This window comes from Gopherus flavomarginatus, chromosome 4 (assembly GCF_025201925.1).
Source record: "Gopherus flavomarginatus isolate rGopFla2 chromosome 4, rGopFla2.mat.asm, whole genome shotgun sequence".
In the NCBI taxonomy this organism is placed as follows: domain Eukaryota; kingdom Metazoa; phylum Chordata; order Testudines; family Testudinidae; genus Gopherus; species Gopherus flavomarginatus.
The window spans coordinates 162,577,614-162,605,540 of NC_066620.1; the positions used below are offsets into that span (position 1 = coordinate 162,577,614).

Here is a 27,927-nt window from a genome sequence, read left to right on the forward strand (position 1 = left end):
ACCAAGTTTTATCATGATGACTCTGCTTCTTAGTATTTATATTTTCAAAAGTTTGTATTATGCAAATGTGTAGAGGTATTTCAGATCAAGGACTAGGTATGGCTTTCTGGATCTTGGGGCACCTCTTTGAAGTGTGAGTCTACCACTGGAGCCTCCCTCCCTCCATTTGGCTGGGAAAGCTATCAGACGTTGGGTCATCACCTCCTTTTATTTCCTTGGCTCTGATGAGGTAGGTGAGGATAAAAAACATGTTTTGGGAGGGATATTAGTGTTTTCTATATAGTACCTGACAGAGGCCTTTGACAACACCTTCATTTTGTGGTATTGCCCCATAGATTAGTGTAGTAGGGCCTTCTGCTCCCTCTTTTCCTTCCCTTCTCTGAGTGGCGAGGGCTGAGTATGACTTCTGGAGTTATAAGTTCACTTTGGTCCTTATGGTATGATTTCTTGGCCCTGCCTCTAAGAGCTCTGGATGTTTATGACTTGTGATAGCTTAAAATCCAGTCTAAATTTGGAAGGAAGTAGCCAAACCTAGTGCTATTCCTGGAAAAGTAATATGTGTATTGTTGTCAGATAAGGAGGCTCTAGGTCTGCGCTATCCCAAAGAATATTCACTAAGGTGTACCTGAAGAGACATCAGTCCAGAAGACCACAACTAAGGCTTGCTTGACTTGAGAACCTACTTAATAAGGACAGAGTCCTAAAGCTGATCTTTCTTTTACACTATTGATAAGAAAGACAGGGTGATGAAGTGGTTAGATCTAGGGAAACATTGAATAAGAAATCCAAACATCATTCTAAGCAGTTTTCTTCTTTTTTGTACTTCATACGTCACTGTTTGCAATTTCCTGAGTCAAAAGTCCAGTTTGACATAATACAATGAATCATAGGCATTATGATGGAAAAAACACTGAAGAAGCTAGCTCAAAGCACATTTTAAAATTGAATTCTAGGGATCTCTTATGAATAAAAATTGGTCTTTTTTGAAGACCACGGCGGCACCCAAACCACTCTGAACTCCTACCTGCTCTTTAAAGGTGTTGTTAGGTAACCTGGCATTTGGGCTTGGGAGTTTGTGAATTGGACCCATGATTCTTCAATATGCTCAAGATTGGGGTGTGCAGGAAAATACTTGCCCATTCCCTCTTCTGGACGAAGAGGCATTTTGGAGTCTTTTTAAATGTGGGTTTCCTTTCTCCTCAGGAGTTAAGGAAAGTGTCCTGAAAAATTTAGTATTTAATAAGAATTGCGTGTAGTCAACTGCAAAATGAGGTATCTTTCTAGGGCTTTGCCTTCTTGTGGCCTTGGCTGGTATCTCCTGAAAACTTCCCTTCCTCTGATAAAGTTGAGCAGTATACTCTCTTACTTGCTGCCAGCTGCCATCTACCTTTTTCAGGGGCTGAGGATAGCGGCTCTTAGAGGGGAAAGAGAAGCCTTCTCAAAAACTTTGTTGGGAGCTGTGTCTTGAAGCCAAAGAACATTTTCTTTTAGATGCTCATCATCTTGAAGAGAGAGTGGGATGCTGATTGTGATTAACTGATGGGCTTCTCTGACTGGGCATGCTGGGATTAGTAAGAACTCCTGTTCTCACAGGAGGTGGACTTTCCTGACCTGAGTGTGACCTCTGTGCTTTTTTTTTTGCAGAGAGGGGAATTCCTGGGCTCTCCTGAAGAACTTGAAGGGGAGTGTGAAATATGAGAATGCTTCATCAAACCCACCTGTTTGCAAAATTATTTTCTTTGTTTACCAGCCTCCTGGATCCTGTTCACAGACTCAGCCCCAAAACCTTTGTCTATCAAGATGTCTACTGTGTCCTCTAGGGAGGTTTCAATCAGTGAGCTTTCTACATCCACCCCCTTCCCCCAGAGACAAAGCATAGCCCTACGAGTGTAAAATGATCCTAGCTGTAGCTTGAGGAAACATAACCCCACAGTCAACACGTGGTAGCCTAACCCTTTGTTCCTAATTAATGACCACTACATCTTTCTTGGTTGTCAGATGGCTATCACCATCTTGCTTATACTGTGATAGAAGATTGAGACCTCAAGAAAGTTGCTGGAGCGGGAGGGAGGTGGTCCTTGTGCTAAATCTTGCCATGACTAGCTCATCTACTGGCAACTGGGAGAAATGGCAGCTCCTTATTTCCAGCCTGGTGAAGCTAGAGAAGAAATTGATATTTTATTTAAACCAGCTCAATTTAATCAATTTTAAAACAGCACTAGGTGGATTATGCCTTTCCTCCTGCATAAAAGATGGTGTTCTTGCAGGAAATCTCTAGGGGGATCAAACGCCTCAAAGACACACCACACCATTTCCCTGCTTACGTGGGGCAGGTACCAGACAATTGCTATGGCTCTGTAACTTTGGGCCTCTATTGGTACAATCTCTTCATGTATCTCAGTCATAAAGGCTCATTCAGTGCCATTGTTTCTGTGCAGTCTTCAGGCCCACACCTAAGCACCACTCTGCCACTGGTTGCTTGGCAGCAGCATTATTCATTTACCCCCTCCAGTGGATGTCACACAACATGAAAGGAATCTTAATGCTGATTTAACACCATTAATCCTCATAGAAAATTCTGGTAACAGTTACATCACTTTGCCACAGGCTCATGCAACACAACACAGGTGTTTCCTAGCTCCTTTAGGCTGGTGCTATCCCTGTTACCCATACTGCATAGTAAAGGCATGGATGTCTGGTGTTGCTATCTGACAGATGCATATCTCTGCGAGTAGCATGACTTATAGGCACTGCTTCCCCATACAAAGGGGTCCTGGCCATATTCTGACTAGCAGCAAATTGTTAGAACTGATCCCTCACTGTGCTGCAGAGCAGGTGGAGAGCAGATGGCCTTGTGCAATTAATGTGTATTTACACTGTAGAAAAATAAGTTCTTTCTTTAGAATGTATTTGCTTTTTAAAACACATTTTTGGCATATTCAATTTGTAAATTTAATTAACATTTTTTTTTAAAGAATGTTCTCTGTTTAGAACAAAATAAATGACTAACATCTAAAGATGGACAGGATGTTGGGCCTGAACTGTTGAGTTTTCAGATTCATATTCAGTTTTAGACTTGGCTCTTAACATAAGAAGAAGATCGGTACTTTTTAAAAAAATACATTTTATCTCCCTCTTTTGGGTATCCCAGTACATCTGGTCTTCTCTGCGAGTAGCTTCTAGGCTGTAAGCTCTCTAGAGTAAGGCTCTTATTTTTGTTTGGATTTAGTGTAGTGCCAAACACACTGTCAGTGCTTTACATACTATTAATAAATAATAATACATTTATACATTTTTTCTCGGTGCTTGTCTCAGCTTGAGCTGCACCATTTGAAAAAGACAGTGAATGAATGTGCCCACTCAAGCACTTGACTGTTTAAGACAGGACAGATCAGATTTAACATTAAGTCAATCAAATAAAAAATTGAAAGCTTGGTGGTCTAGTTTGCTTTTAAAGCCTCCTATTATTGTAAATATGAAATGATATTAATATATAATATTCCCTTTCATACTGATTTGAGGGAAAGTAGTGCAGCTAAGGAGTTCTGAACAGAGATGAGCCTACTAGGCTGTGTTCCAGATTATGTTAAAGATTAGGTCCTAGGCTCAATCAAGGGTAGGACTGTAGTTTGTGCCTGGATTCAATGGTACCAAAAATCTGCAGAGCTGATCTTGAAAGTTGGAAATTTCACAAAATCTGCTGTTCTGGAAAGACTTCTGGCATTGTGTAAGAATGTGTAATTTCAGCAGCATCTGTAGAGTATCTGTAAAGTAGAAAATAAATTCTTTCCTCTTTTGGATTTGAGTCCATAAACAAAGGTACTGATTCATATACAAGAATTTAAACCTCTCATTCTTGGAAAAAGATTGTGTTTTTGGCTTATTTTTAGGTCTGACCAGAGTGACTTTACCAAATCACACAGGCAGGTTTGATAATCAGTGCCTTCAGTCTTTGCCTCTTGATTAATTGTATAGTTGGACTCCTAATATGAAAATACGTTATGTTCTTGATTTATAATGTGAAGTGTATTCACTTTTATTTAACTAAAATATATGTTCCTGAGTTTTTGATCCTTTATAGGTGCATAAGTCTTTCTTGTTTGTCATGCAGCACCAAGAGGCACCAAATGGCTGGCTTTCTTCCTATTGTATATATACACACACAATTTAATTACTATAAATCAACATTTTCCTTGAGGCTTTGTGCATAATACCTTACTTGTTTTCTATTAGTTGTCTTTCTGCAACAAGACAGAAAAACATAATACTTTTATAATAGAACAATTGTAGCAGTATTCTGACAAGTCCAATTTACATGGTACATTGTTTCCAAAGAATATCTGAGTAGAGAATACAGAACAGCTATACAAACCTACTATTACATTTGAAAATCATTAACCTCAAAGGAATAATAACAGTATGCTATTAAAACTTAGAATACATTTTCAGTATCTGTGGTTTTAAAGAAAACCTTATAAATATGCAAATTGCAGATCAACAAATCCAAAATAAAATACACTAAAAAACTGATATGTAGACAAAAGTTTATTTACACCATACAACATTTTAAATATTTTATACACAGCTGCAGCAGAGAAAGCTACTCTGAGCTTTCCGGAGAAAACTGCAATAATAAAGATGTGAAATATATTATTCATATAAAAGTGAGATTATTACTTTATTGCATTTAAAGCAATGAAGAATGTAGCTCAACAGACATTCATTTAATGACAAAAACTTTGCTTTTATATTATAAAGTAAAAAGTGTAGTAATGGCCAAACAGACTGTTATAAACTTTAAAAACTGCATAAATATATACATTGTGCTTCATGGTGAAGTTTTTTGAAAACTAAACCAAATGAAGCTGTTACAACATGAATCGTTGCTTGAGGTTTATCTATAAAGATTACCTTACAAATCCATTCCACGGGTACTTACAACACACGATGGTAAGAATTGTACACCTGGTTCTCCACTAACTTTACTAGTGGGAATATATTGTACGAAAAAAACCACTGACATTTGGCACATGAAGATCCTGACATAAAGTAGTCACAATGTTCAGACACAAATGTCAGGCTTCCCAAGTCTCTTTAGTGTCAGTGCAATGAATTCATTTTTGTTTTGTTTTTGTTTCAGTTTGTTTTGATTTTGTTAAACTTCTGTTTGAAAGTCACCTTCCTGCACATCTAAAGGCAAGTTCAGACACTTCTCCCATTCTGCTGGTCTTAGTTCTAAAGCATCTTTTGCCTCTGTATCTAATACGTTTATTGTGGTATAGTGTTGGTATTCATTTGTGTTTTTGAAACTGTCCCATGGAGCCTTGTTTGGTGTTGGGTTTTCCTGAGGACAGAAAAAAAAACAGGAAGAAAAAAATTAAAAGGAAGAAATAAATGATTTTCTGTTCATAATTTTGATCATGGGATACAGAAGTCACTGAGAGGAAATGACTGAGGGAGCTGAAGTGGCTGGTGTCCAGCATCATTCAGCCTGTACTTCTCTCTGAGCAGTTAGCACTTTGGAAGCCTCATCACCTGAGCTGCCAACTAAATCCTCTCCTCTAGCAACTGCCAATTCTGAATAGAGAATGGCATGAGGCATGTGGGCCAGCACTGAGAGCCATATTTTAATAACTACCGGTATGTTATAGAAAAGTAGGAGGAAAAAAAGGAAAATAAGAGATTTTTTTCTTGAATTATGGAGTGATGTGAAATAGAGGTTGCTAGCTTGGTTATAAGTTGGGATAACTTGATGATCTGCTAATGAAATAACAACAATGGCCTGATTCCAGCAGGGGCTGAGAGCCCTCAACTCCTGTAGAGTACAATGGGAATTGATGAGGGTCTGTATGGTGGGATGAATATAGCCTGAGGTTGAAGGCTGACTATTGTAAATAAGTCCCACAAATCATTTTAATGTTCAATTTAAAAATTTTTCACTTTTCAAATCAAATAATGGGATTTTTTCTCATATGTTTGATTGATCCTGAAATTGACTCTGTTATTTCTTCTGAAAAACAAAATCTTCAGTTCTGTAACCGCTTTTTAATGCCAAAACATTATAGTCGTGTACTAACATGAACAGATTGATGTCAGCACAGTCCCAGAAAGTGGGTTTCTATTTGTTAATGGTGGCTGCACAGTTAAGTTAGTAGAAGTAACACAAAACATCATGTGAGAATCACAAAATAATTACTATTATTCCCACCTTTAATATCTATGGCAACATCTAACTGCAACCAGGAGTGTAATTTGCAGCTCATGTAGATGTACTGTACTAGTTTAAATCTACTTGGCTTGCAAAAAATAGCAGTGAGGATATGCCAGTGTGAGCCTCAGGATATGTCTAAACTGCAGTTAGACACCCGTGGCTGGTCCATGCCAACTGACTTGGGCTTGCAGGGCTCGGGATAAGGGACTGTTTAATTGCAATGTAGATGTTTTAGCTCAGGCTGCAGCCCAAGCTCTGGGACCCTCCCACCTTGCAAGGTCCTAGAGCCTGGACTCCTGGAGCCTAGGTTCCAGTTCAAACCTGACCATCTACACCATGATTAAAACTCCCTTAGTTTGAGCTCTCAGCCCAAGTCAGCTGGCATGCACCAGTTGCGGGGGTTTAATTGCAGTTTAGACATACCCTGAGACCCATGCTGCCATGCCCTCGCTGTTGTTTTTAGATAGACTAAAGCTTGTGTGGGTGTGCCTACATGGGCTGCAAATTACACCTTCTGTTGCAGTGTAGACATATCAGTTCTTAGGGATTAACTTAAGAAAAATGTGTAGAACCCAGAAATCATTTTTCACCAGATTTTGTTCAGAAGGCATTTCCCAATAGGTAAGATAATTCAAAGTTTTGGATTTAAAAACAGATTTGCACAGAATCCTCCTGCGAGGGCCTAATGCCATATTCCTTGTGCATCTAAAATTCACATTGACTTCAGCCTAAAAGCTGTATAATGGGACCCTAAGTGATATCAAGTTCTGAATACTTCATCTTACAGCATTGATTAAAAGATAAAACATGGGTTTCTTTTGAAGATTTGAGTTTAAATACAACATCTTCAACATATAAACACCCATTGATTTCAGTAGGCTTTGGAACAAGCCCTAAATATTCACCATTTGACCTCCATTTGGTTCCTGACAGAAATCGAAGGTCACGTGATTATGCCTCTTGTGCCTCCTAGAACAACACTGCTTCTCTTGCTGCACTGCAAATTTGTTTTCTGAATTGCAGTCTGGATGTTTGTTCTGGAAAATAAGTTTGGCCATAGAAATCATTTCTGAGAGATTTTGCTTTATAAAATGACAATCAGGCCAAGAAAGCACTATAATTTGGAAAGCAGAAACCAATAATTATTTTAGTCAATATATATAACTAAGGGTACACTTAATATTCAGAAACAAAAGCATCTAATAAATATTAATTATAATTCAAAGCATTGTCTACCTAGGACATGCAATCTTTTACTTTTTTTATAGGTGGCACTAGTAGAGCTGTGCAAAATGTTTACAACAAAATGCCAAACCATACAAATGTCATCTGTTGTACAGATGAAACTTACACCATGTTTGTACATTATGTTTTAAAAATCTTTCAAGAATGCTTCAGCCAGTTGTATGGTTTGTATCAAAATCATATTAAATATGTAGATTTGAATGGTGCTGATGTGTAACCAGGTGAGATACAGTGGTTTCAGCTAAGTTTTCCTTTGAGATTTTGAATTCATTCAAACCCCAAACATAAGGCAAAACTTGGATGAGGGAAAGGTGGGAACTGGGTACAAATTCATAAAGATCATAGCTAAAGAAAATACTCAACAAACCCCTGTGGAGCACAAATTCAGGGCCAGATTTCAGTTGATGTAAACTGGCATAGCTCCATTGGCTTCACATTGGCTGAGCGTCTGGCCCTGAGAGTTGAAAATATATAAAGGGAAACACTTCTAGTTTATTTTTAATGTGCTGTTTTGAATCCATAATGATACTATTGCTAATGAATAAATGTGGCACAGTAAGCTATTTGTTTTAATGAAGGAGAATCAACCATTCTCTCTTCTCATTGTTAAGCGTATCTAAATAAAGGAGGTTATTTTTGTTAGTTATTTTTGCTGTGCACAGACAATTAGGGTAACAGTCAACTACAGATTACTGTATTTTTGATTTTCAAATGGTAAATATTTATAAATCCATTACAGACAAGGCACGATAATACAGGACACTGTACACTCTCAGAAGCATGTCAGCTGTGAGTGATTTTAGCTGAAGATATAACAAATGATTTTGGCTAGGACAAGAAAACATTACACTAGCCACACTGCATTGATAAACTACTTTCTCGGTATAAATGCGTTAGGCTTGGTAGACATATACAGATTTTAAATGTGCTTCCTTCAATTCAATTACTTGTCAGCAATAATGATGTTGTGAGTCATTATAGTCTAGTTATGAAATCTAATGAGTCTTGTCAAACATAAGAATACTGCAGATATCTTTGGTTCTCTGTCCTAGGGCTATTTAAGAGTAGTACACAATAATATTATCTTACCATGAAATGGTGTTATGTAATCCATTTGCTTGCTAAAGTCCACAAACCAGTATATTTTAAATTCATAAGAAGATAACAATATACTTACCATACTTCCTGATTTTGGTACCTCCCGAAATCTATCCAGAGTCTGAAATTTCTGATTTAATTCCTGAAACAATTCCATGTGCCTCTTCCTTGTATGCATGACCTTCTGCGAAATGGAACATAATTGGCTATAGTTGTAATTGAATCTGGCCATTTTTTTAAAAAAATAACCATTATTTCCCCCAACATAATAAAGTAAATTGAATTTGACAGGACCATCTTTTCCGTATAGACTCAGTAAATGGAAATGAATTGCACTGAGCCTCCTATCTTCTGTTTATAATGTTCTGCCTGTACACAAAGTGTTGCTTTTACCCTTCCATTTATTGAATTGATGAAATCAGGAGATGTTTCTTTTGTGCTAGTCAGATATATTGGGAATGCAACAGCAGCCCTTCTGCAAGTTTTTCATCAGTCACAAGTTAAAACTGTTTTCTAGATATGCATTCAGCATAGAAGAAATGAATATCTTAATTTCAACATGAAAGGAATAGTATCTGCATCTTAAGGGTATATTTTTTTCTGAAAATAGTGGAGGCAGAGCTGACATATTGATGGGGAAAACAAATCTGTCACGCTGATGCTATGATGAGTACGAGTTGCTAATGTATACCACCTCTGAGTTGTGATTAAGGTCCAAAACTCTATGTATTATAATTAAATGCCTTCCTGTCATTCACACCTCCCCAAAAGAAAGTTTAATAAATGCTAAAGTTGTGACATGTAAGGATAGATTTTCAATGTTGCATGGGTTTGTATTTGAATAGCGTGAGTTGCTCAGCTGTGTAAATCCATAATTAGCATTGCATCCATCTGAGTTTTGGGACATATTCTCTGCTGGTATAAAAGTAGTGCAACTCCACTGACCTCAGTGCAGCAGCACCAATTTACACCAGCAGAGCCTGTGGCTATGGTGTTGTTATATGTGACAAAGTTCCTCCTCTACCTTGGTGGGTCCTGCGCTTATTTGGCAGATTTGCTCACCTCAGTGATCTTCCCCACAGTCTGGGTCAACTTCTCCTGTGTCTGATCAGGAGTTGGGAGGTTTGGGGGGAACCCGGGCCCGCCCTCTACTCCGGGTTCCAGCCCAGAGCCCTGTGGATTGCAGCTGTCTATAGTGCCTCCTGTAACAGCTGCATGACAGCTACAACTCCCTGGCCTACTTCCCCATGGCCTCCTACAAACACCTTCTATATCCTCAGCACAGGACCTTCCTCTTGGTGTCTGATAACGCTTGTACTCCATAGTCCTCCAGCAGCACACCCTCTCACTCTCAGCTCCTTGTGCCTCTTGCTTCCAGCTCCTCACAGGCACTTCCTCTCCTCTGGCTCCCCAGTGACCAGCATATTTGCCCTCTACCAGACTCTTGTACCCCACTCGCCTGGGTCTGTCACATATCCCTCTCCCCTGCTCAACACCAAGGGGTTGGGCAGCTTGGGATGCCAGACAGTGCATACGTGACAAGCCATCGGCATTACCGTGACGACTCCCTGCCCTGTGTTGCACATGGAACTTGAAAGGTTGGAGGGATAAGAACCACCTGGTCACCCTTGTGTTCTTCTCCTTGTTCCGCTGCATCCATTGAAGAGGGGCATGGTCGGTCACGAGCACAAATTTGCTCCCAAGCAAGTAGCAGTGCTATGCTTCCATGGCCCATTTTACGGCTAGGCACTCTCTCTCCACCACTGCATATTTTTGTTCCCTCGGAAGGAGTTTCCTACTGAGGTAGAGAATTGGGTGTTCCTCCTCCCCGACCATCTGTGATAGAACGGCTCCCAACCCTACTTCCAATTCATCTGTCTGCAGGATAAATTCCTTTGAGAAATCAGGAGCTATCAGTACGAGGTTACTGCAGAGGGCAGTCTATAGGTCTGTGAATGCTTCCTCTGCTGCATCAGACCATCTCACCAGATCAGGTCCATGGGCTTTCACTAGGTCTGTCAGGGGGCTTGCCCTTGTGGCAAAGTGGAGGATAAATCTTCGGTAATACCCCACTACACCTAGGAATGCCCAGACTTGTTTCTTGTGACGTGGTCGGGGCCAATTTTGGATGGCCTCCAACTTGTTCACTTGGGGTTTTACCAGACCTTTTCCCACAATGTAGCCAAGATATTTGGTCTCTGTAAACCCTACAGCCCACTTGGCAGGGTTTGCTGTAAGGCCAGCTTGCCTGAAGGTATCAAGTACTGCCTCCACCTTCTCTAGGTGGTTTTCCCAGTCTGGGGTATGAATGACCACATCGTCCAAGTAGGCAGCAGCATAACTGTTATGCGGGCGTAATAGCTTGTCCATGAGGTGCTGGAAAGTAGCTGGGCCCCCATGTAGTCCAAAAGGGAGGACAGTATATTGAAAAAGACCCTCTGGTATAGAGAACACAGTCTTTTCCTTTGCGTCTTCCGCAAGGGGAATCTGCCAGTACCCCTTTGTCAATTCTAGAGTAGTCAAGTACCGGGCATTCCCCAGACAGTCCACTAGCTCATCTATGCGAGATATGGTGTACGCGTCGAACTGGGATACTTCGTTTAGTCACTGGAAGTCATTGCAAAACCTTGTGGTGCCATCAGATTTGGGCACCAGCACGATTGGGCTGGATCACTGACTGTGGGATTCTTCGATGATCCCTAACTCCAGCATTTGTTTTACTTCTGCTTTTATTTCCTCCCTTTTGGCTGCCGGCACCCGATAGGGCCTCATTGTTATTCTGGCCCCATTGTTCATGACGATGTGGTGATATGTCTCGGTTGTTTGATCTGATTTTGTCGAGAACACATCTTGGTTCTGGAAGATCATCTTAGACACCTCATTCTTCTGGTCTGGTGTTAAATCGGGAGACACTCTTACCTGTTTGGAAGGCTTGTTTTCCTGGGTTAGGTCTTTTTGGACAGTTATGCGTGCCTCTTGTGCATGCCAGGGTTTCAGAAGGTTGATGTGATAAATCTATTCTTGTTTTCGGCATCCTGGCTGCCACTCCTTGTAGGTTACTTCCCCGACGAGTTCAACCACCTCATAGGGCCCCTGCCATTGGGCCAGAAGCTTGCTTTCTGCTGTGGGTACCAACACCATCACCCGATCCCCTGGTTGGAACTGTCGGACTTCTGCCTGGTGATTGTAATGGGTTCTCTGGGCCTCCTGTGCCTTTTCCAAATGTTCCCGTGCAACAGGGGTGACCCGGGCTATCCGGTCTCGCATCTGTATTACATGTTCTATTATATTTCTCCCCTCATTGGGTTCCTCTTCCCATATCTCTTTGGCAATATCTAGTATGCCATGGGGGTGACGCCCGTATAATAACTCGAATGGGGAAAACCCAGTCGAGGCCTGAGGTACCTCCCGGATAGCAAACATAAGGTAGGGCAGTAGGGTGTCCCAATCCTTCCCGTCCCGACTTACCACCTTCCATATCATAGCCTTGAGGGTTCGGTTAAACCTTTCTACCAACCCATCAGTCTGCGGATGGTAGACTGAAGTTCTCACAGTATGTATATGGAGCAGTGTACAGAGGTCCTTTATTAGCTTTGACATAAATGGAGTTCCTTGGTCTGTTAATATCTCCTTTGGTAGCCCCACTCAGGCAAAGATCCCCTCCAGCTCTTTAGCTATCGTTTTAGAGGCTGTGTTCCGCAAGGGGACGGCTTCTGAGTAGCGAGTAGCATAGTCCAAAACATAGTCCAAGTATATATTGGTGGCCCCGAGCTGTCTTCTCCAGGGGTCCCACTGGGTCCATGGCTATTTGCTCAAAGGGGACCTCTATGATGGGAAGGGGTACTAAAGGTGCCCTCAGGTGGGGACGAGGACTGTGCAGCTGACACTCCGGGCAGGACGCACAGTACCTCCGCACTTCTTCATGTACTCTGGGCCAGAAGAACCATCGTAGGACTCGTGCCAGGGTCTTCTCTACCCCCAAGTGCCTCCCAAAAAGATGACTAAGAGCAAGACTTAATACAGCGTTCTGGTGTTTTTGAGGTACTAGGATCTGCTGTACCTTCTGCCCCTGTACTGGTGCAACCCAATATAAGAGATTCTTCTTCATTATGAAATAGGGTCCTGGTCCCTGGGTTTTCCCTTCCACGGGGACCCCATCTATTTCAGTCACCTCCTTCCTAATGTTGTCGTACCTTGGGTCTTCAGCCTGGTCCCGTCCAAAATTTCCTCTTCCGGGGCTAATTTGCCCAAGATCTAGGGGCCCAGTCTCTGTTGCCTCTACTGGTTCAGAAGCGTTAGGGTGGGGGTCAGACTCGGGTGCTTTCTGCCTCCTGGGTGGCCTCCTTTTCAGCTGCTCGGGTCCGCCTACCTACGAGAGCGACCCTCTGGTTTTGGGTCAGTATTCGGGTTCCCAAGGCCTTAGCTGCCCTCCTTTCCCTTTTCGACTTTCTACCCTGTCTGGGAATGGAAAATAAATCTGGGGATATTTCAGAGAAGACTGGGGGTTAACAGTCTACTGTGGATGCCTCACTAACTTCAGGGTTCCCCTCTTTCTCCAATCCTCCTACTGGGAGTAAGTCTCCAAACCCTGGGAAGTCCCTCCCTATGAGCACCGGATATGGTAGTTTAGGGACTACACCTGCTGCTACCTCAGTAGTGTTCCCCTGAATCTCAATTTTTACTGGGATAGTGGGGTAATAACCAACTATCCCATGGACACATGTTATCCCCGTACGCTTAGCCCGCAGCAGCTGACTACACTTCATGAGCTTCCCCGAGACAAGCGTGATAGCACTCCCCGAATCAACCAGTGCTGTGGTCTCTACCCCATTTAGCTTACTGGTCTAGTGTACATATGTGGGGTTAGTGAGACCCCCACAAGGTGAATTAGGGAGCATAGGTCTGCCCAGTTCCCCAGGTTACACTGCATAGGCTCCTCAGCATTGGGACACTGTGCAGCTATATGTCCCCATTTCCCGCAGGCATAACATCTGTATGGGGCCTTAAGCATTCCCTAGTCTCTTGGTTTGGGCAGTCTAACATCATGATCCTCTTCTCCCTCAGTGCTCTGACAATTTGTGGCTTCTGGTGGGCTTTCAGCCCCTCTTTTTCCACCTGTGATCTCCTGGTTGCCTAGTCACCCGACCTCTAAGGCTTGGTGCTACTAGTTTAACCCCGGGGTGCCTCTTCCTTAACTGGTCGGGTCAGCTGCCTCGCTGTCCTTTGCCTCTCTACAAGTGCGACAACCTCATCATAGGTGGAGGGTTCGTTCTGGCTTACCCAAGCATGAAGGTCTGGCGGTAGCCCCCTCATGTATCGGTCAATGACCAGAACCTCTAGTATCTCTTCCAGACTCCAGGATTCCATTTGCAACCACTTTCGTGCAAGATGGATGAGGTCATACAATTGGGACTGCGGGGGTTTGTTTTCCTGGTATCTCCATTCGTGATATCGCTGGGCCCGCACTGCAGTTGTTACCCTAGATCTGGCCAGGATTTCTGCTTTCAGCTGGGGGTAGTCTGCTGCAGCCTCTTCAGGCAGATCATAGTAGGCCTTCTGGGCCTCCCCACACAGGAATGAGGCAAGGATGCCAGACCACTGATCTCGAGGCCAGGCCTCTCGTAGGGCTGTCCTCTCAAAGGCCAGAAGGTATGCCTCTACATCATCCTCCCGCATCATTTTCTGCAGCCAATGGCTGGCCCGTATGATCTGCGTCCGATCATGGCCGCGGTTCAGCTCTGTAAGGGTCTTTACCTGGTTTACCAGTTCCCGCAACATAGCTCGGTCTTGAGAAGCCTGGTCCATCAGCAGGTGATTAGTCTCTTGCTGCAGCTGCACTGCCTCCTGTTGGGCGGCTGCCTGGACACGAGTAGCCTCCTGCTGGGCTGCCATAGCTTGTATCAATGCCTGCACTAAGTCATCCATTGTGGTGAAAAAAAAAATAAACACTCTCCTTTTTTTTTTTTTAAATCACCCTCCTTCTTCCGCTGCACTGTGCACACCAAATCCCACTTCTTACACCAGCTGTGACAAAGTTTCTCCTCTACCTTGGTGGCGCTTATTTGGCAGGTTTATTCACCTCAGTGATCTTCCCCACAGTTTGGGTCAACTTCTCCTGTGTCTGATCAGGAGTTGGGAGGTCTGGGGGTAACCCGGGCCCGCCCTCTACTCCGGGTTCCAGCCCAGAGCCCTGTGGATTGCAGCTGTCTATAGTGCCTCCTGTAACAGCTGCATGACAGCTACAACTCCCTGGGCTACTTCCCCATGGCCTCCTACAAACACCTTCTTTATCCTCAGCACAGGACCTTCCTCCTGGTGTCTGATAACGCTTGTACTCCATAGTCCTCCAGCAGCACACCCTCTCACTCTCAGCTCCTCACACACACTTCCTCTCCTCTGTCTTCCCCCTCCCTGATTGGAGTGAGCTCTTTTTTAAACCTAGGTGCCCTGATTAGCCTGCCTTGATTGGAGGCAGGTGTTCTAATCAGCCTGTCTGCCTTAATTGGTTCTAGCAGGTTCCTGATTACTCTAGTGCAGCCCCTGCTCTGGTCACTCAGGGAACAGAAAACTACTCACTCTACCAGACTCCTGTACCCCATTGGCCTGGGTCTGTCACATATGATATTCATGGAGACAGAATTGCTGTAGAAAGGATGTTATTCATGTTCGGTAGGTAATTTTCCAAAAAATAGCATACCCATTAATTTTAGTTTAATGAAGTACTAAGACAGTTAATTTCATGTTTTGGGCTAGCCAGACTTACATTTGAAAAAATAAGTGTTTATATGTTAAAAATATGTAAAAGAATAACATGCATAAGGCTACGTTTTAGTCACAGGTATTTTTAATGCAAGTCATGGACAGGTCCGGGTAGTAAACAAAAATTCACGACCCATGATCTGTCCATGACTTGTACTATATACCCCTGACTAAATCTTGGAGGGTGAGAGAGCAGCCTGGGGGCACCCCGGGTGCTAGGAAGAGGGGGGGGTCCAGGGCTACCATGAGGGCGGGCGGCAGCACGGAACCTGGGACCGCCACTGGGAGGGAGTTGTGGGGATATTTGGTGATGCTCGTAGGCTCCCTACATGGTTCCGCACCTCCCCGGAAGTGGTGACATCCCCCTCCCTCAGCTGCAAGGTGGAGCTGGCATGGCCAGGCACCTCTGCATGCTGCTTCCACCCTGAGCACCACGGCCAATGAGGGCTGAGGGGGCAGTGCCTGCAGGCAGAGACAGCCACTTCCAGGGAGCCTCCCCAAGGTAAGCACTGCTCAGAGCCCTCACACCCTCCTGCACCCCAACCCCCAGCCCTGAGCTCCTTCCCACAACCAAACTCCTGCTGCTGGTGGGGAGGAATGCGCGGTGGCCCGAGACTGTCCCAGCAGCGGCTAGTGTGACTTTCTCAGGTGCTGCCAGAACTGCTCAGGCGGCCCCCAGGCCAGCTGCATCGACCACCTCAGAAGTCCTGGAGGTCCCAGAAAGTCACAGAATCCATGACTTCTATGACCTCCATGACAAACTTGCAGCTTTATTTATGCATATTTAGGAACTGTATGCGCCAGACGGTGACACAACCTTATGTGGGAGAAGTACACATCTTTTATGTGACCCATGGAAGTGCCGTTTAAAATTGCAGTCTCTATACTGGTGGGAGCCTTCTATAATCATTATCTCCATGCCTGATTCTGCCACCCTCACTCACAGTGGATAACCAAATTAAGCACAATACTACTCAATGTAGGGTGTCAGTAGATGGCCTTGAAATAATCCTTTAGCCCTATGTTTTAATTATTTTATATTCCATTTGGTGTTTATAAATTGTGTGACAGGTTCCTGCCTTGTTAGCCATGTATTTTTAACAGTGTTATGTAACAACTATATTATCTGTAACATAGCTACTCTGAAACTTAAGCATTTGTTTGATGACAGCTCAAGGAGCCATCTGAGTCCTGGAAATTGGCAACATTATTCACAATAGGCACATGAGATATCGCAAGCAATTAGAGACTGATTAACTTATGATGAGTTGTGGGGAGAACACAGGAAACAATTTTGCAGAATTCAGTGAGAAATACTTTGCAAAACATTATTAAACTACAGATAGCTGACCTAAACTCAGAAAGGGGGTCTCACTTAAGTGACTTGCTGGAGATTTTTGAAGATATTACTGCTCTGGTAGACAAGGGAGCAGGGTTCATATACACAGAATTTCAAAGGCCGGGTGCTACTTCAAAGGTTATTATTGGCTAAAATAAGAAGTCATGGTATAGGGAGTAAAGCAAAGTTTGCAGGTTAAAAAACTGGCACTAAACTGGGAAATAGCATATGGCTGTGAAATAAATGACGCCAGCTGGAAACTTTGTAATAGTGGATAGGAAATGGAATGTACCGAATGCTACCTTTTTTATATTTGTCTGAATGTTTGTCTGAAGTATTTGTTGAATAGCAAATATGTCACTTCATTATATAGTTCCTGAAAAGAAGCAGGTGGGAGGGGAAATTAATCATTTTCTGTGCGAGTCTGGCAGGTAAATACTTTAAAAAATGTTGTTGAAAGAAAAAATAAATACAATCCACCTAACTGAAAACTATGGATATTTTCTGCTGCTTTGTATTTTCATCACTACCCTTCTTTATTCCCTTCTTGCTGATTCGGTGTACATATAAGTGTGTAAAGAGTAATTTACACGTAGCATTACATAAATAATCTCTACCTTTAATTCTTCCTATTTCCACTTTTTAATTCCTTGTTAAAATTCTCAGTTTTAACTATTTTTCAAAAAGTAGACTGCTATAGTATTCACTCTAGTGAATGTCCTGCTTTCTCTTCTATGGAACAACAAGCCGCAAAAGGAGAGAAATAATTCTGAGTTCAAACTTTTGGTTTTGTGTCCACTTGTCTATTGAGTTCAACAGCCATGGCATAAGTCAGAAATGACAGATCATGTGAAATCTGTGTGGCATTTCAGATAGCCTCAAGATGTACTCTGATGATTAGAGGGGTATAAGAATCTGAACAAGATACAATAAAGAGAAAGGGAATCCTTTCTTCTGCCCTGCTGCTTTACACCACAGGCGCATGCTTTCCCTGCACAGCCTGGCTTTGTTAGCAGCCATTCTTCTGGGGATTGTCACAACCACAACAACTCAGGAAACCCCACCCATCCCCCAAGGCCTGGAAAGTGGGGAAGCAGTGCAAGTTAACATTCAAATATATTAACTTGTGCCAGTTTCCCCCATAGTAAATGGGGGGGGGGAAGGAATCCAGAAGAGAGAACCTGGATCCCCTCCTCCATCCCCATCCAGGTCTGCACTGTCCAAAGACCGTAGTCTCCCTGTTAAGGGAATTCCCTAGGGTTGGGGGACAGAGAAGAATGGCACAGAGGCTGCATTTCTTCCTTGTGCACCTGCTTCTCTCTGTATGGAGTCCTATGATTTTATTCTTCCTTTCTCTGTCTCTCTTTTTCTCTTACTATGCAAAAATAATATCCCTTTCCGCCCCCCCCCCCCCAGATTGGATCAGTTTCTTCTTCCTGCTTCTTCTTCCTATTTATTTACTGTTTCTATCTAATTTTGCCCCTCCAGTTCTTTCATTTTTCTCTTCCTTTGGTGCTGCTGTTTGACTTTCTTTACTTCTGCTTATTTTTCTCATTTTCTTCATTTTCCTTCTCCCTCTTTCCAGGCTTTCTCTGTTTTTGCTTCTCATCTTGGTGCCTCTGTGTGTGTTACCCCCAAATCCTGCTCATTTACTGTACTCACAGAAAGCGAGAAGTGGCCTAAAAACAGGGCTGGGAGCTAGCAACTCCTGAGTCCAGACCTAACTCTGACAGTGACCTGGGTAAATCACAACCTCTTTGCTTGAGGGGGGATATCCCCCATTCCAGTTTATACTGCTCAAACTAGCAAAGCACAAAGATGGGATGCAATATGTGACAAGGACCCAAAATGAGGGACACAAAACATTTATGAATGCAGGAAAATGAAAACCCTGTGCAATTCAGTCCTTTAATGGAAATAACTCTTTAACTTCAGTTTATGAATGTTTGTTTCTAATGTAAATACATGTCTGCAGTTTTTAGCAGTAAAAGTAAGGCAACACCAAACTGGTGTGGAACATAGCTAGCTTTGGGAATAAAATGAGTAACATTCCCCAAAATGAGGTAGTATGTTCTACCTAGTAGTTCTACCTACAGTTACTCATCATTTAGACTACTGTACAAGTGACTTTCTCAGTTGCTGTATTGCCCATTGCAATGTGCAGTACTATTGAGACATGCCCCCTCCATTAAAGTTGAAAGATATTAAACGTGTGACCTTCTGCCTTAAAAATCTGTGTCTGTGTTTCATTCTCTTGTGTGTCCTCATCAGTAACAGAGCCTTTCTCCCCATGGCACATCTATTATAGAGCTCTTTGTGGGGAGAAGGGGGTGGGCGGGGAAGCAATTCCCATGACATCTTTGTGACATACGCTATTTGACACAATTAGAATTAATTTTATTTGAACTGACAGCCATACCCTGGTACTGAAATCTCAGTACAGGAGCAGCTCTGTAAAAGTTTTAGGGGAAAGCAGGCTAAACAGAGTGCCACATAGCTAGGGGCACCACAGCCAATAACACTAAGGATTTTTTTTAAACCAACAATATTTTTGAATGTGAAAATGTATCAAGGCCCTAGTGAATGTCCCTTATAAAGTAATATTCGACTGGTTTGCAGTGGAAACCAGTGTGATTTGTGACTGCAGCAGGAACACAGACAGAATATAAAACTGGCTGTGTGACTTTATGTGTAAATATAAGACAAACACAACATTTTTTATGGCCTGCATTCTGCCCTTGACTCCATAAGGTTTCATGCTGGACGTTATGTGTAGGGTGTGCGATTCAATGGGAACCCTGAAGAGAAATTCTGGCTGAGTCAGTGATAATTCCAGTTTCATGGAAGAACTGTGGTGAGGGGTGATCCTAGAGTGACAATGGCACTACCTTGGAAAAAGTTCTGGATTTGTAGGAGCTGGTGGACTGCAGAGCCAGAGCGACTATCATTTGTGAGCACATTAGACAGGGGCAAGCAATATGCTCCTCAACTAGATTCTGGCCCTTCCCCCACCCCTAATGTATGGGTTAGCCAAAATCTGGATTTATTTGTTACATTCTATTCTTGTATTTTTTCTATGTGAAGCATGGATAAAATAGCCTGTGTGGAGGGGCTTTGGCACATAAAATAAGGGGTTTTCCTCTCTGAAGGACCAAAAGAATGAAGCAGGATATTTTTATTATTTACAGAGTAGTGAGTGATGAGGTCTTAGGATGAGAGGATGCATTAATGTGTCCAAACCCCAGAACTGCCTGTAGTTAATACCACCAGTGACAGTTTGTGATGGGACTGCATGGCTGTGCATGAGTGAGAGACACAGTGGACAGCTGTACAGCTACTGTGGCTTGTGACTAGTCATGCAGGAAGATTTCAGAGTTCAAAGAGATTATAAGGTACTTTGTAAAGACTAACAAAATATAGTATATATTTGGCAGTAATGCTTTCTGTCTACAAAATGAAACCCATATGTTTCAGCCAGTGTTAAGTCCCCCATGTAAATAGTACTTTTAAGAACTATTAACTATTACATAACACTAAACTGTTTACAAAGGCAAAACAAGACACAGCTGGCCCACTCCTTGAGTCTGACCAGGCTCCTGTCAGTGCAGGGGGGCAGCAAAGGTGGCCCATGGCTACCTTTTTGGCCCCTCCAATCCTGGGTGCACATTTGGCCCATAAAACCATTTAGGGCATTCTCAGGGCTATTCTAAGTTACAGTCAGCTGCAGCAGCCTCGAAGAGGCCATTTAGGCTTTAGGCATTAACAGAATGCATAAGCATTTTGGCCCATGATCCCACCCTACCTCACCCCTCTGTCTTACACCGAGGACTGTGAGTGAGGTTGGGTGGTCATGGCACCACTATGGGATTTCCCTGTCAAGGGGAATCCTCAGGTGGCCACCTAGGTCAGCTTTCAGAGTGGTGCAAAGCAGAGGTCATGATCTGATCCAGTACCAACAATGAAATCTCAAAGCAGGGAAAGGATCTGGTTCAGCACTTCTACAATACCACAGCCACTGGCACAATATCATTGCTGCTGTTGTTATTATTTATACTGCGGTAATCCCAGAGGTCTCCATTAGGATTGGTGTCACTTGAACAGAGTAATGTACACACATATAGGATGACACATTCCCCTTCCCGATGTTTTATATACAATGCATGTATATAATATGGTATTTTAAAAAATCTAGGCAATGCAGCAATTGCAAACAAAACACCATAAAAGATGTAAGTATCATATATACACAATATGAGTCAATTTAAAAAGCATTCCATGACAACTGATACTTGAGAACACGATGTGCATAGTATTGTCAATAGTTATCTGGTGCTGGAATACGTTCCCTTGAGTGCTATGATGGATGTCTTTGTAGCAGTTGCCATAGAGAATGTTCTCAGAGAGAACTGCACTGAATTCCTGACCTTCAAAATGGAATTGTGTGATTCAGAATTCTCTTCATTGCTGTGATTGTATAATTTATGTTGTGCTGTTTTTATTTAATTTTAGAATTGCTTTTTTTCCCCTTAAATTGTTGATGCATATTCTTCACAGGAATATTGTAATTATCCCCAAAATAAGTGTTGCACACCTATGAAATTCAGATTTACTGTTAAACTTCAAAGAAATTCAAACATGCTAATGGAATGCACAATTAATGCACTCAAATAATCTTAACTCCTTTAGTGACACCATGCAACAACAATAAAAGTATGATTTTTTTGTGTTGTGGTTGAAAATTAGATTAAACTGATTGATAAAGAAAGAGGGTTTATGTCCTTTCATATTTTTTTCCCCCAGTATATCACCACAGGTCAGAACTGATTGGCTGAGTTATCTCAGATATTGCAGTGCCCCGTTAAGGGTGATCTGAGCTGTTGACCTATGCCTGTCTAGATTCTGTGTAAACGTAAGAGTTAGATACCAGAGTCATTAATAACAGCTTAATTATAACCTAATTTCTTCAAATCTAGTTTATACACAAGATTTCAACAAGTGTTAACTATCTGGGAATTTGAAGGCTATGTTAGTCTGTTATTAAGATCATTTGAGGGAAAACAAGGCCTGAAACTAAATTGTACTTTTAATGGAACCATATTTAAATAAATTTGAACTGACACTAATTAATGGATTCATTTGTAAATTCTGAGAAATTTCATTCTGTATTCAAACAGTAAGTGCTATAATTTTTGGGAGTACACACTGTATTTTTCATACATAAGACAGAAGTAGACTCCTTCCTTTAACTGAACAACTCAATTGCATTAACTATGGAGGCCTGACCAACTTGTCCATAATAATACTCTTTTTCATTGCATGGAGCATTCCTAGTGAAACACTAAAAGGTATGGCATCCAATATATACTGTGCTTTAAGATTTTCAAATGTTAAAGATTTTCATAATTCAAATCATTTTGGTTTGGTTCTCTGAACACATAATTTATTGCTTAGAATTTAACATTTTGATAGCCTAAAACTCTGGAATACACAGTAATTATATACTGAATGATTCACAAGATGAGATAATAAAGGAACTGCCATATTTTTTGTATCAGTAACTGCAGGCCAGATTCTGACTTCTGATCCAAGATATGCTTCAATGCATGACTTGAAAAATCCACTACCATGGTTGCCCATGTAAACACAGACTATGATTTTTCAAGTCACAGTCAATATGTGGATATTACTGGATATTAAAATTTGGTCCTAAGTATGTAAGGTTCTATGCAAACAGTGTGAGAGGCTTCACTGGAGAAACACATAATAAATTACATCAAATTATTAATAAGCATGAACAAGACAGTTTTTGCAAAAAAGAAAAATCCATAAATCATTAATATTCTGATTATAGACTCTGACTACACGGAATAGTCACTTAGAGCAACCATACAAATAAATAGGAAGATAAATACCTTCACCAAAATATTGGTGCCTGTAAATCCTTGCATTAACTTAACAACCAGAGACTACATTTCCAACAAGAACTACAGATTTTGTATGTCTCAAATTTTGGGTATCCAACTTGAGACACCCAGTGGGCCTGTTTTCAGAATGCAGTTGCTCAGCATCTTTGAAAAGTCAGGCCCTTTAAGGTGTTTCAACTCAAGTGCCCAAAATCACTGACCAGTTTTGAAAATTTGAAAATTCCCAGAAGCTAGAAGAATTCTAAAGAAAATGAGAGATTGGGCTTTCTCATATAGAGAATTTGTGGAAGGAAGCAGACTTGCTGTGAGAACACCACTTATCAAACAAAAGAGACAAACTTTTTCAAATAGACAATCAGCATCTACAACCAGTGGGGAAATTAGTAGATGTATACAAAGGAAAAAATACATGCAATTGAAATGGTGGAGAACTTAGAACAGAAGCCATGATGGTTCACTTGTACTATGTGGTGGTTTGATGTTAGAATGTTTTACAAGTAACTTTCACCAACGTAGTTTTAATGAAACTTCCATCATATATTATACAGCACTCATTTAAACCATCATATTAATATTGCCTATATCATGTGGCTTAAACTGAAATTGTTTATGAACTTTATTTTAATAAGCAGGAATAACTTAAACTTACTTCGAAGTCAAGGTCCGAATAACGTGATTTTCTTCTCTGTTAAGCATCAGAAAAGGAAAGAAAATAATAGGTGCATTAACCTGGGGTTTATTCATGCAATCATAGTCATTAGTTTAAATAACACTGGTGTTTCCTTTTGAATATTTATATTAAAGATTTCTTAAGAAAGATGTACTTTTTGTTTTAACAATTAAAGATTAAGTTGTAATATGATGAACAGTTTGTCAGAAATGAGATAGTTTTTCCTATAGAATAAGACGAAAGTGCATTTCACAGGGAGGTCTGCATGTCATCAGGCTCCTCATTCAGTAAGTTGTGTAGCTGGATACCATGAGCTTGGCTATATTGATAAGGAGCCTATCACTTTGGGATCATAGAGACACCCTAGAACTTGGTTCTTCTCTCTCACCAGATTGATTTCAATATAGTTACTTCAGATTTACACTGGGCTTAGTGACAGAGGAATCAAGCCAATGGCAGCTATATCTTCCATACAAGCTTCGGCTTGTTTGCAATGATGACTTCATTTGGAGAGAACAACTTCAAATTAGTTTCACATTTATGACAAATATTAGTCCAGGAATCTAAATGTAAAAGAAATGAGTCTTCAATTGTGATGTATTTACTGTTATACAATACAACAAAATGTCGTTTTGTATAGTATCTTTTACCTCCCACATTAACCAGGATATTTAAAGACTAATTGGAAAAAATGTGTCTCAGCACCAATAACAAAACAAAACAAAACACAACCTAGAACAACAGTGGTAAAAAAAATCAGAGAGATTATAATCATTCTAAAATGAGCTAGTACCTCAAGAGATTTATATACCCCCAAAACACAAACAGGTCTCTCAAGGACTTGTGGACACTCAGAATATTTAGTATTATGTTTGGCTGTGTGGTCACAAAAGGAAAAAGGCCCATTCGGGAGGTAAACTTTAGAGTAGTTGTCCCTAAAAAAGAATAGTTTTAAGATATAATTCAGTAATAAACCTGATCTGCATGAATGAGGATGCTAAATCAAATATAGTTTAGAGACCTGGTTTGCAAGAAATTATGATTTAGAAAAATGGAGGATTTAAAACCCATTTTGCATTTTGCCTGCAAGTCTGCTCATGGGCTGCAGATGTACTCTGGCATTACCTATAAGCAGAGATGGGTGATTAGGTTTAAGCACATAACTCTACTGTTCACTTTAAACGTGAGCAAAACACTGAACCATACTTTACTGCAATCTGATTGGATAGATGTCACAGTCGCAATTCTGCCTTTACATCACATTTTCTTGGCACTGTGACTCAGCAGGCTATTTTGTGTACGTATGTCAAACAAAATTCTTCTGGCGTCCAACCAGAATGGAACCAGAATGAGGACATTTATTTTTAACTGTACATTAAAGAATATTAGTTTTGTGCTTTTACTTTATAGTTTTCAGGGCTGCATATGGTGATCAGTCATAGCCTATTCCCCTAAAGTCATCAAAGACATGATCTGCTGTCATAGGTCAGAGCAGCAGTAGTGTTGTGCTTTGAGTTGAAATCCACGGGAGTTCTGCCAATGACATCAATGGGTAAAAGGTCAGGTCCTATCAGCTATCACACTGGTAACACTGAACAATTTTAATGTTATTTTGGAACTGGCAAATATGTTTAAGGGCCTGATCCAATTTACATTGCAGTGATCAGGAGTCTTTACATTGACTTAAGGAATTTGGATCTTTCTCTAATATGCTATCTCAGAAGCTTTTATTTCTGCTATTTCTACTTCCATTTTCTCTGGTTCACATATGTGGTACAGTAAAACCAAAAGAAGCTGCCCATCCACCTCAAGATTGCTTGCATGTTTAGGTTCCATAAGTAACCTGACAACCTCAAAAATAGTTTCTTTCTTAAATCAACTAAAAGGATGATTTTCCAGGGTGGTGTATCAGTTGGGTAGGGAAGAGGGGTTTGTATATGCACCTTCATGGTCCTATAGATCTAGGCAACCATCTGGCTCATTCAACAAATTAAACTAATGGAAGTCAAAAGCCTAATGAGATGGAGCTAAGGAAAAAAAACCAAAAAACTCCCTCGTCACCAATGAATGCATAGCTTGATGAAGGTGGTCCATGGTGGGTCTCTTCTTAGCTTAATTGCATGTATTCACCAGTAAAACTGAGTATCAGTTTAATCAACATAAACTTTACAATGAAGCCAGAGGGGTTTTCCAGGATCAGTGTTAGCCTCAGCTTTATGTAGTATCTTTTATTAATGATTTGGAAGAATAAGTAACCTTCACATGAAGCAAAATATGTAGATAATATAAATTCAAATATATTTCAAATAGTGAGCATGGAGAAGTAAAAACAAAGTCCTGGAGAGGTGCAAAAATTACAAAATCAGATTCAATCTAAAATATTGAACACGAAGGCATGTAGCTATTCAATGGCAGGAAGTGAGCTGGGAAACAGTAATGAGGAAAAAAGCCCAGGGGTGATAGCAAACAATGAGCTGGGTATCAATTTGCAATTCAATATGCCATCAAAAAAAGGCAAGGCTGCATATACTGCCCCAAGGAGGTGTAAGTCTCTCTCTATGCAACTCTGGTGATATTGCACCTAGACTACTGCGTAAAGCTCTGGGCCGGTCAGTAATAGAAAGATGTCAATACATGGTAAACAATTCAGAAAAGGACAACAAAAACCATTCAGAGGCTAGCAAGAGTGTTTTAAAAGGAAAGGGCAAAAAAGCTTATGTACCTTGGCTGAACAGTGGGTGTGGTGGTGGTAGTGGAGTTGGAATACATAATCACAGTTTAGAAGTATTTGGGTGTAATAATGAAAGAAGTTAGTTGGGGAAGAACGTGTCTAAGAAGTTATAATTCAGGAATAATGGGATGAAATTAAGGCAACTTTAGACTGGTTATCAAGAAAACATTCCCAGTAGTGAAGTTTATTTGACCAGGGAATGATCTCCTAAAGGAAGCAGTGGGATGCCCATCAGTAGAGTACCTGAACATAAGGTTGGGCAAGGTATTGGAGGAAAATACTGCAGAAAATATTCCTGCATTGAGAGAAGGTGATCTGGTGGGTCTTTTCCATTTCTAATTTCTCTGGCTGTCTGATTTCAGAGATAAAACCCACATCACAGGAAAAAGCCCTTATATTAAAACTAAAGTAAAATTCTGTGGAAAGGAAGTCTGCGGAGGCAATTCATTTTAAATCAGTTGTGTTTTGTACTAATCGTCTACAGCTTCTCTGTATAAAATTCCAGAATAACTTTTAACTCTGTTCATTGGTGGAAAAAAATTGAAAAGTGCTGAAAGATAATTTCCTCACACCAACATGTACTAGACTGCTGGCACCAGGAAGGCGCTGCTCCACTAAATGACTAATATAATCCCTCTTCATCTGTGTAAAAAGATGAATTCCCGGTTTGCTCCTTATTCTAGTTTGCATTATACTGCTACCTGATTAATTACTTAAACTCCTGAAGATATATTATGCAGTGCAAAGTATAATTGAAACTAGAGATATAATAGTGACGGCTATCTCCATGTTTCCATTAATATAAATCCTTATTATCAGCAGTTGATAATTCACTCTGAGATTAAACGTGACGTAAAACATTTTAACCCAAGGGAGGACTTTTCCCCCCTACAAAATTAAAGAAAAATCTCTTTTGGCATTTTCGGAGATATAAAAGTGCAGCATGAATAGAAGTTCTGATTTTTTTAAAATGCTCCTTCGTGTTCATGTTAGAGAAAAAAAACAGCTTAGCTTCAAATACAAGGTTGTACAGCCTATTAGTCTTTAGTGAGTCATAAGGCAATAATTTTGTGTGAAAAAAGTGCATAACCACATAAGTGCAGGAATTTTTGAGTGCTGAATGTCTCCGAGCAATTTTAGCACACAACACACTTGCAACACCCACGAGGCCTCAGTTCACAGCTATTTTGATCTACTGGGCATAAGGCTCCTTTTTATAACAGCTCCTACACACACATTTACTGAATAGTCTATAAACACCTGTTTTGGAGCTGCTATGCTCTTTTGGGTAAGGTATAGGCATTTCTTAATTTAGTAAATGACTGAAAATTTGTATTTTTCTTAAATATCACATGCAGCTAAAATAGGTACATGTAAAGCATTGTCTCAAATATATGTTATTCTCTAGAGTGTTGACTAGAATTCCAGTTCAATACACCTTCAATTACTCTCATTGCCTGGTTCAACTCCCACCTTTATAAAGGTTACATAAAATGATGTAGTGGCAGTTTTGGAACTGGAGGAACTCAAGATCCATCCAACAAATCAAATAAAGCGGAAGCTATAATAGGCTTAGGCTTTCATTAAGTCTGAGAGTCACAGAACTGGCACGCAGCACTGCTTTGGCACATGGTTGAGAATGGAAGGAGGAAAGAAAGATAAATCTATGTAAGGGTGGTCCTGAAAAACTGATGCAATCTGGGTGCATTTTAAAGCAGAAACTCCCACAATGCTCTTCTCATTCTATTCCCAGTTATTGCTTCAGTTCTCATATCATAGGTCAAAAGGACTTGAGACTACCGTATTGCTCCTAAACTGCCTGATGACTGAGTCTTTGCTTGACAAGAAATGCTGTTTTGGTGGTGTACTTCTTCTATCTCTTTCTTTCCTCTCTTGTTACCACACATGGTTTTAACCTTGTTCTTTAATTTTGATTTCAATGTTTTGTTT

The 27,927-nt window shown here is 41.0% G+C and overlaps 1 protein-coding gene across 1 annotated transcript in view; it reads right to left on the minus strand.

Moving 5' to 3' along the window:
• Positions 1-4,532: 4,532 nt before the first annotated feature.
• ADGRB3 (adhesion G protein-coupled receptor B3) overlaps positions 4,533-27,927 on the minus strand; it is a 636,306-nt gene continuing 612,911 nt past the window's right edge. The window contains exons 26-29 of the mRNA XM_050951631.1: positions 23,226-23,261; positions 8,634-8,738; positions 7,117-7,248; positions 4,533-5,344 (exon numbers count right to left, since the gene is read on the minus strand). Coding sequence (XP_050807588.1) covers positions 5,156-5,344; positions 7,117-7,248; positions 8,634-8,738; positions 23,226-23,261 — 462 coding nt within the window. The 3' untranslated portion in view covers positions 4,533-5,155. The remainder of the gene's footprint in view (positions 5,345-7,116; positions 7,249-8,633; positions 8,739-23,225; positions 23,262-27,927) is intronic.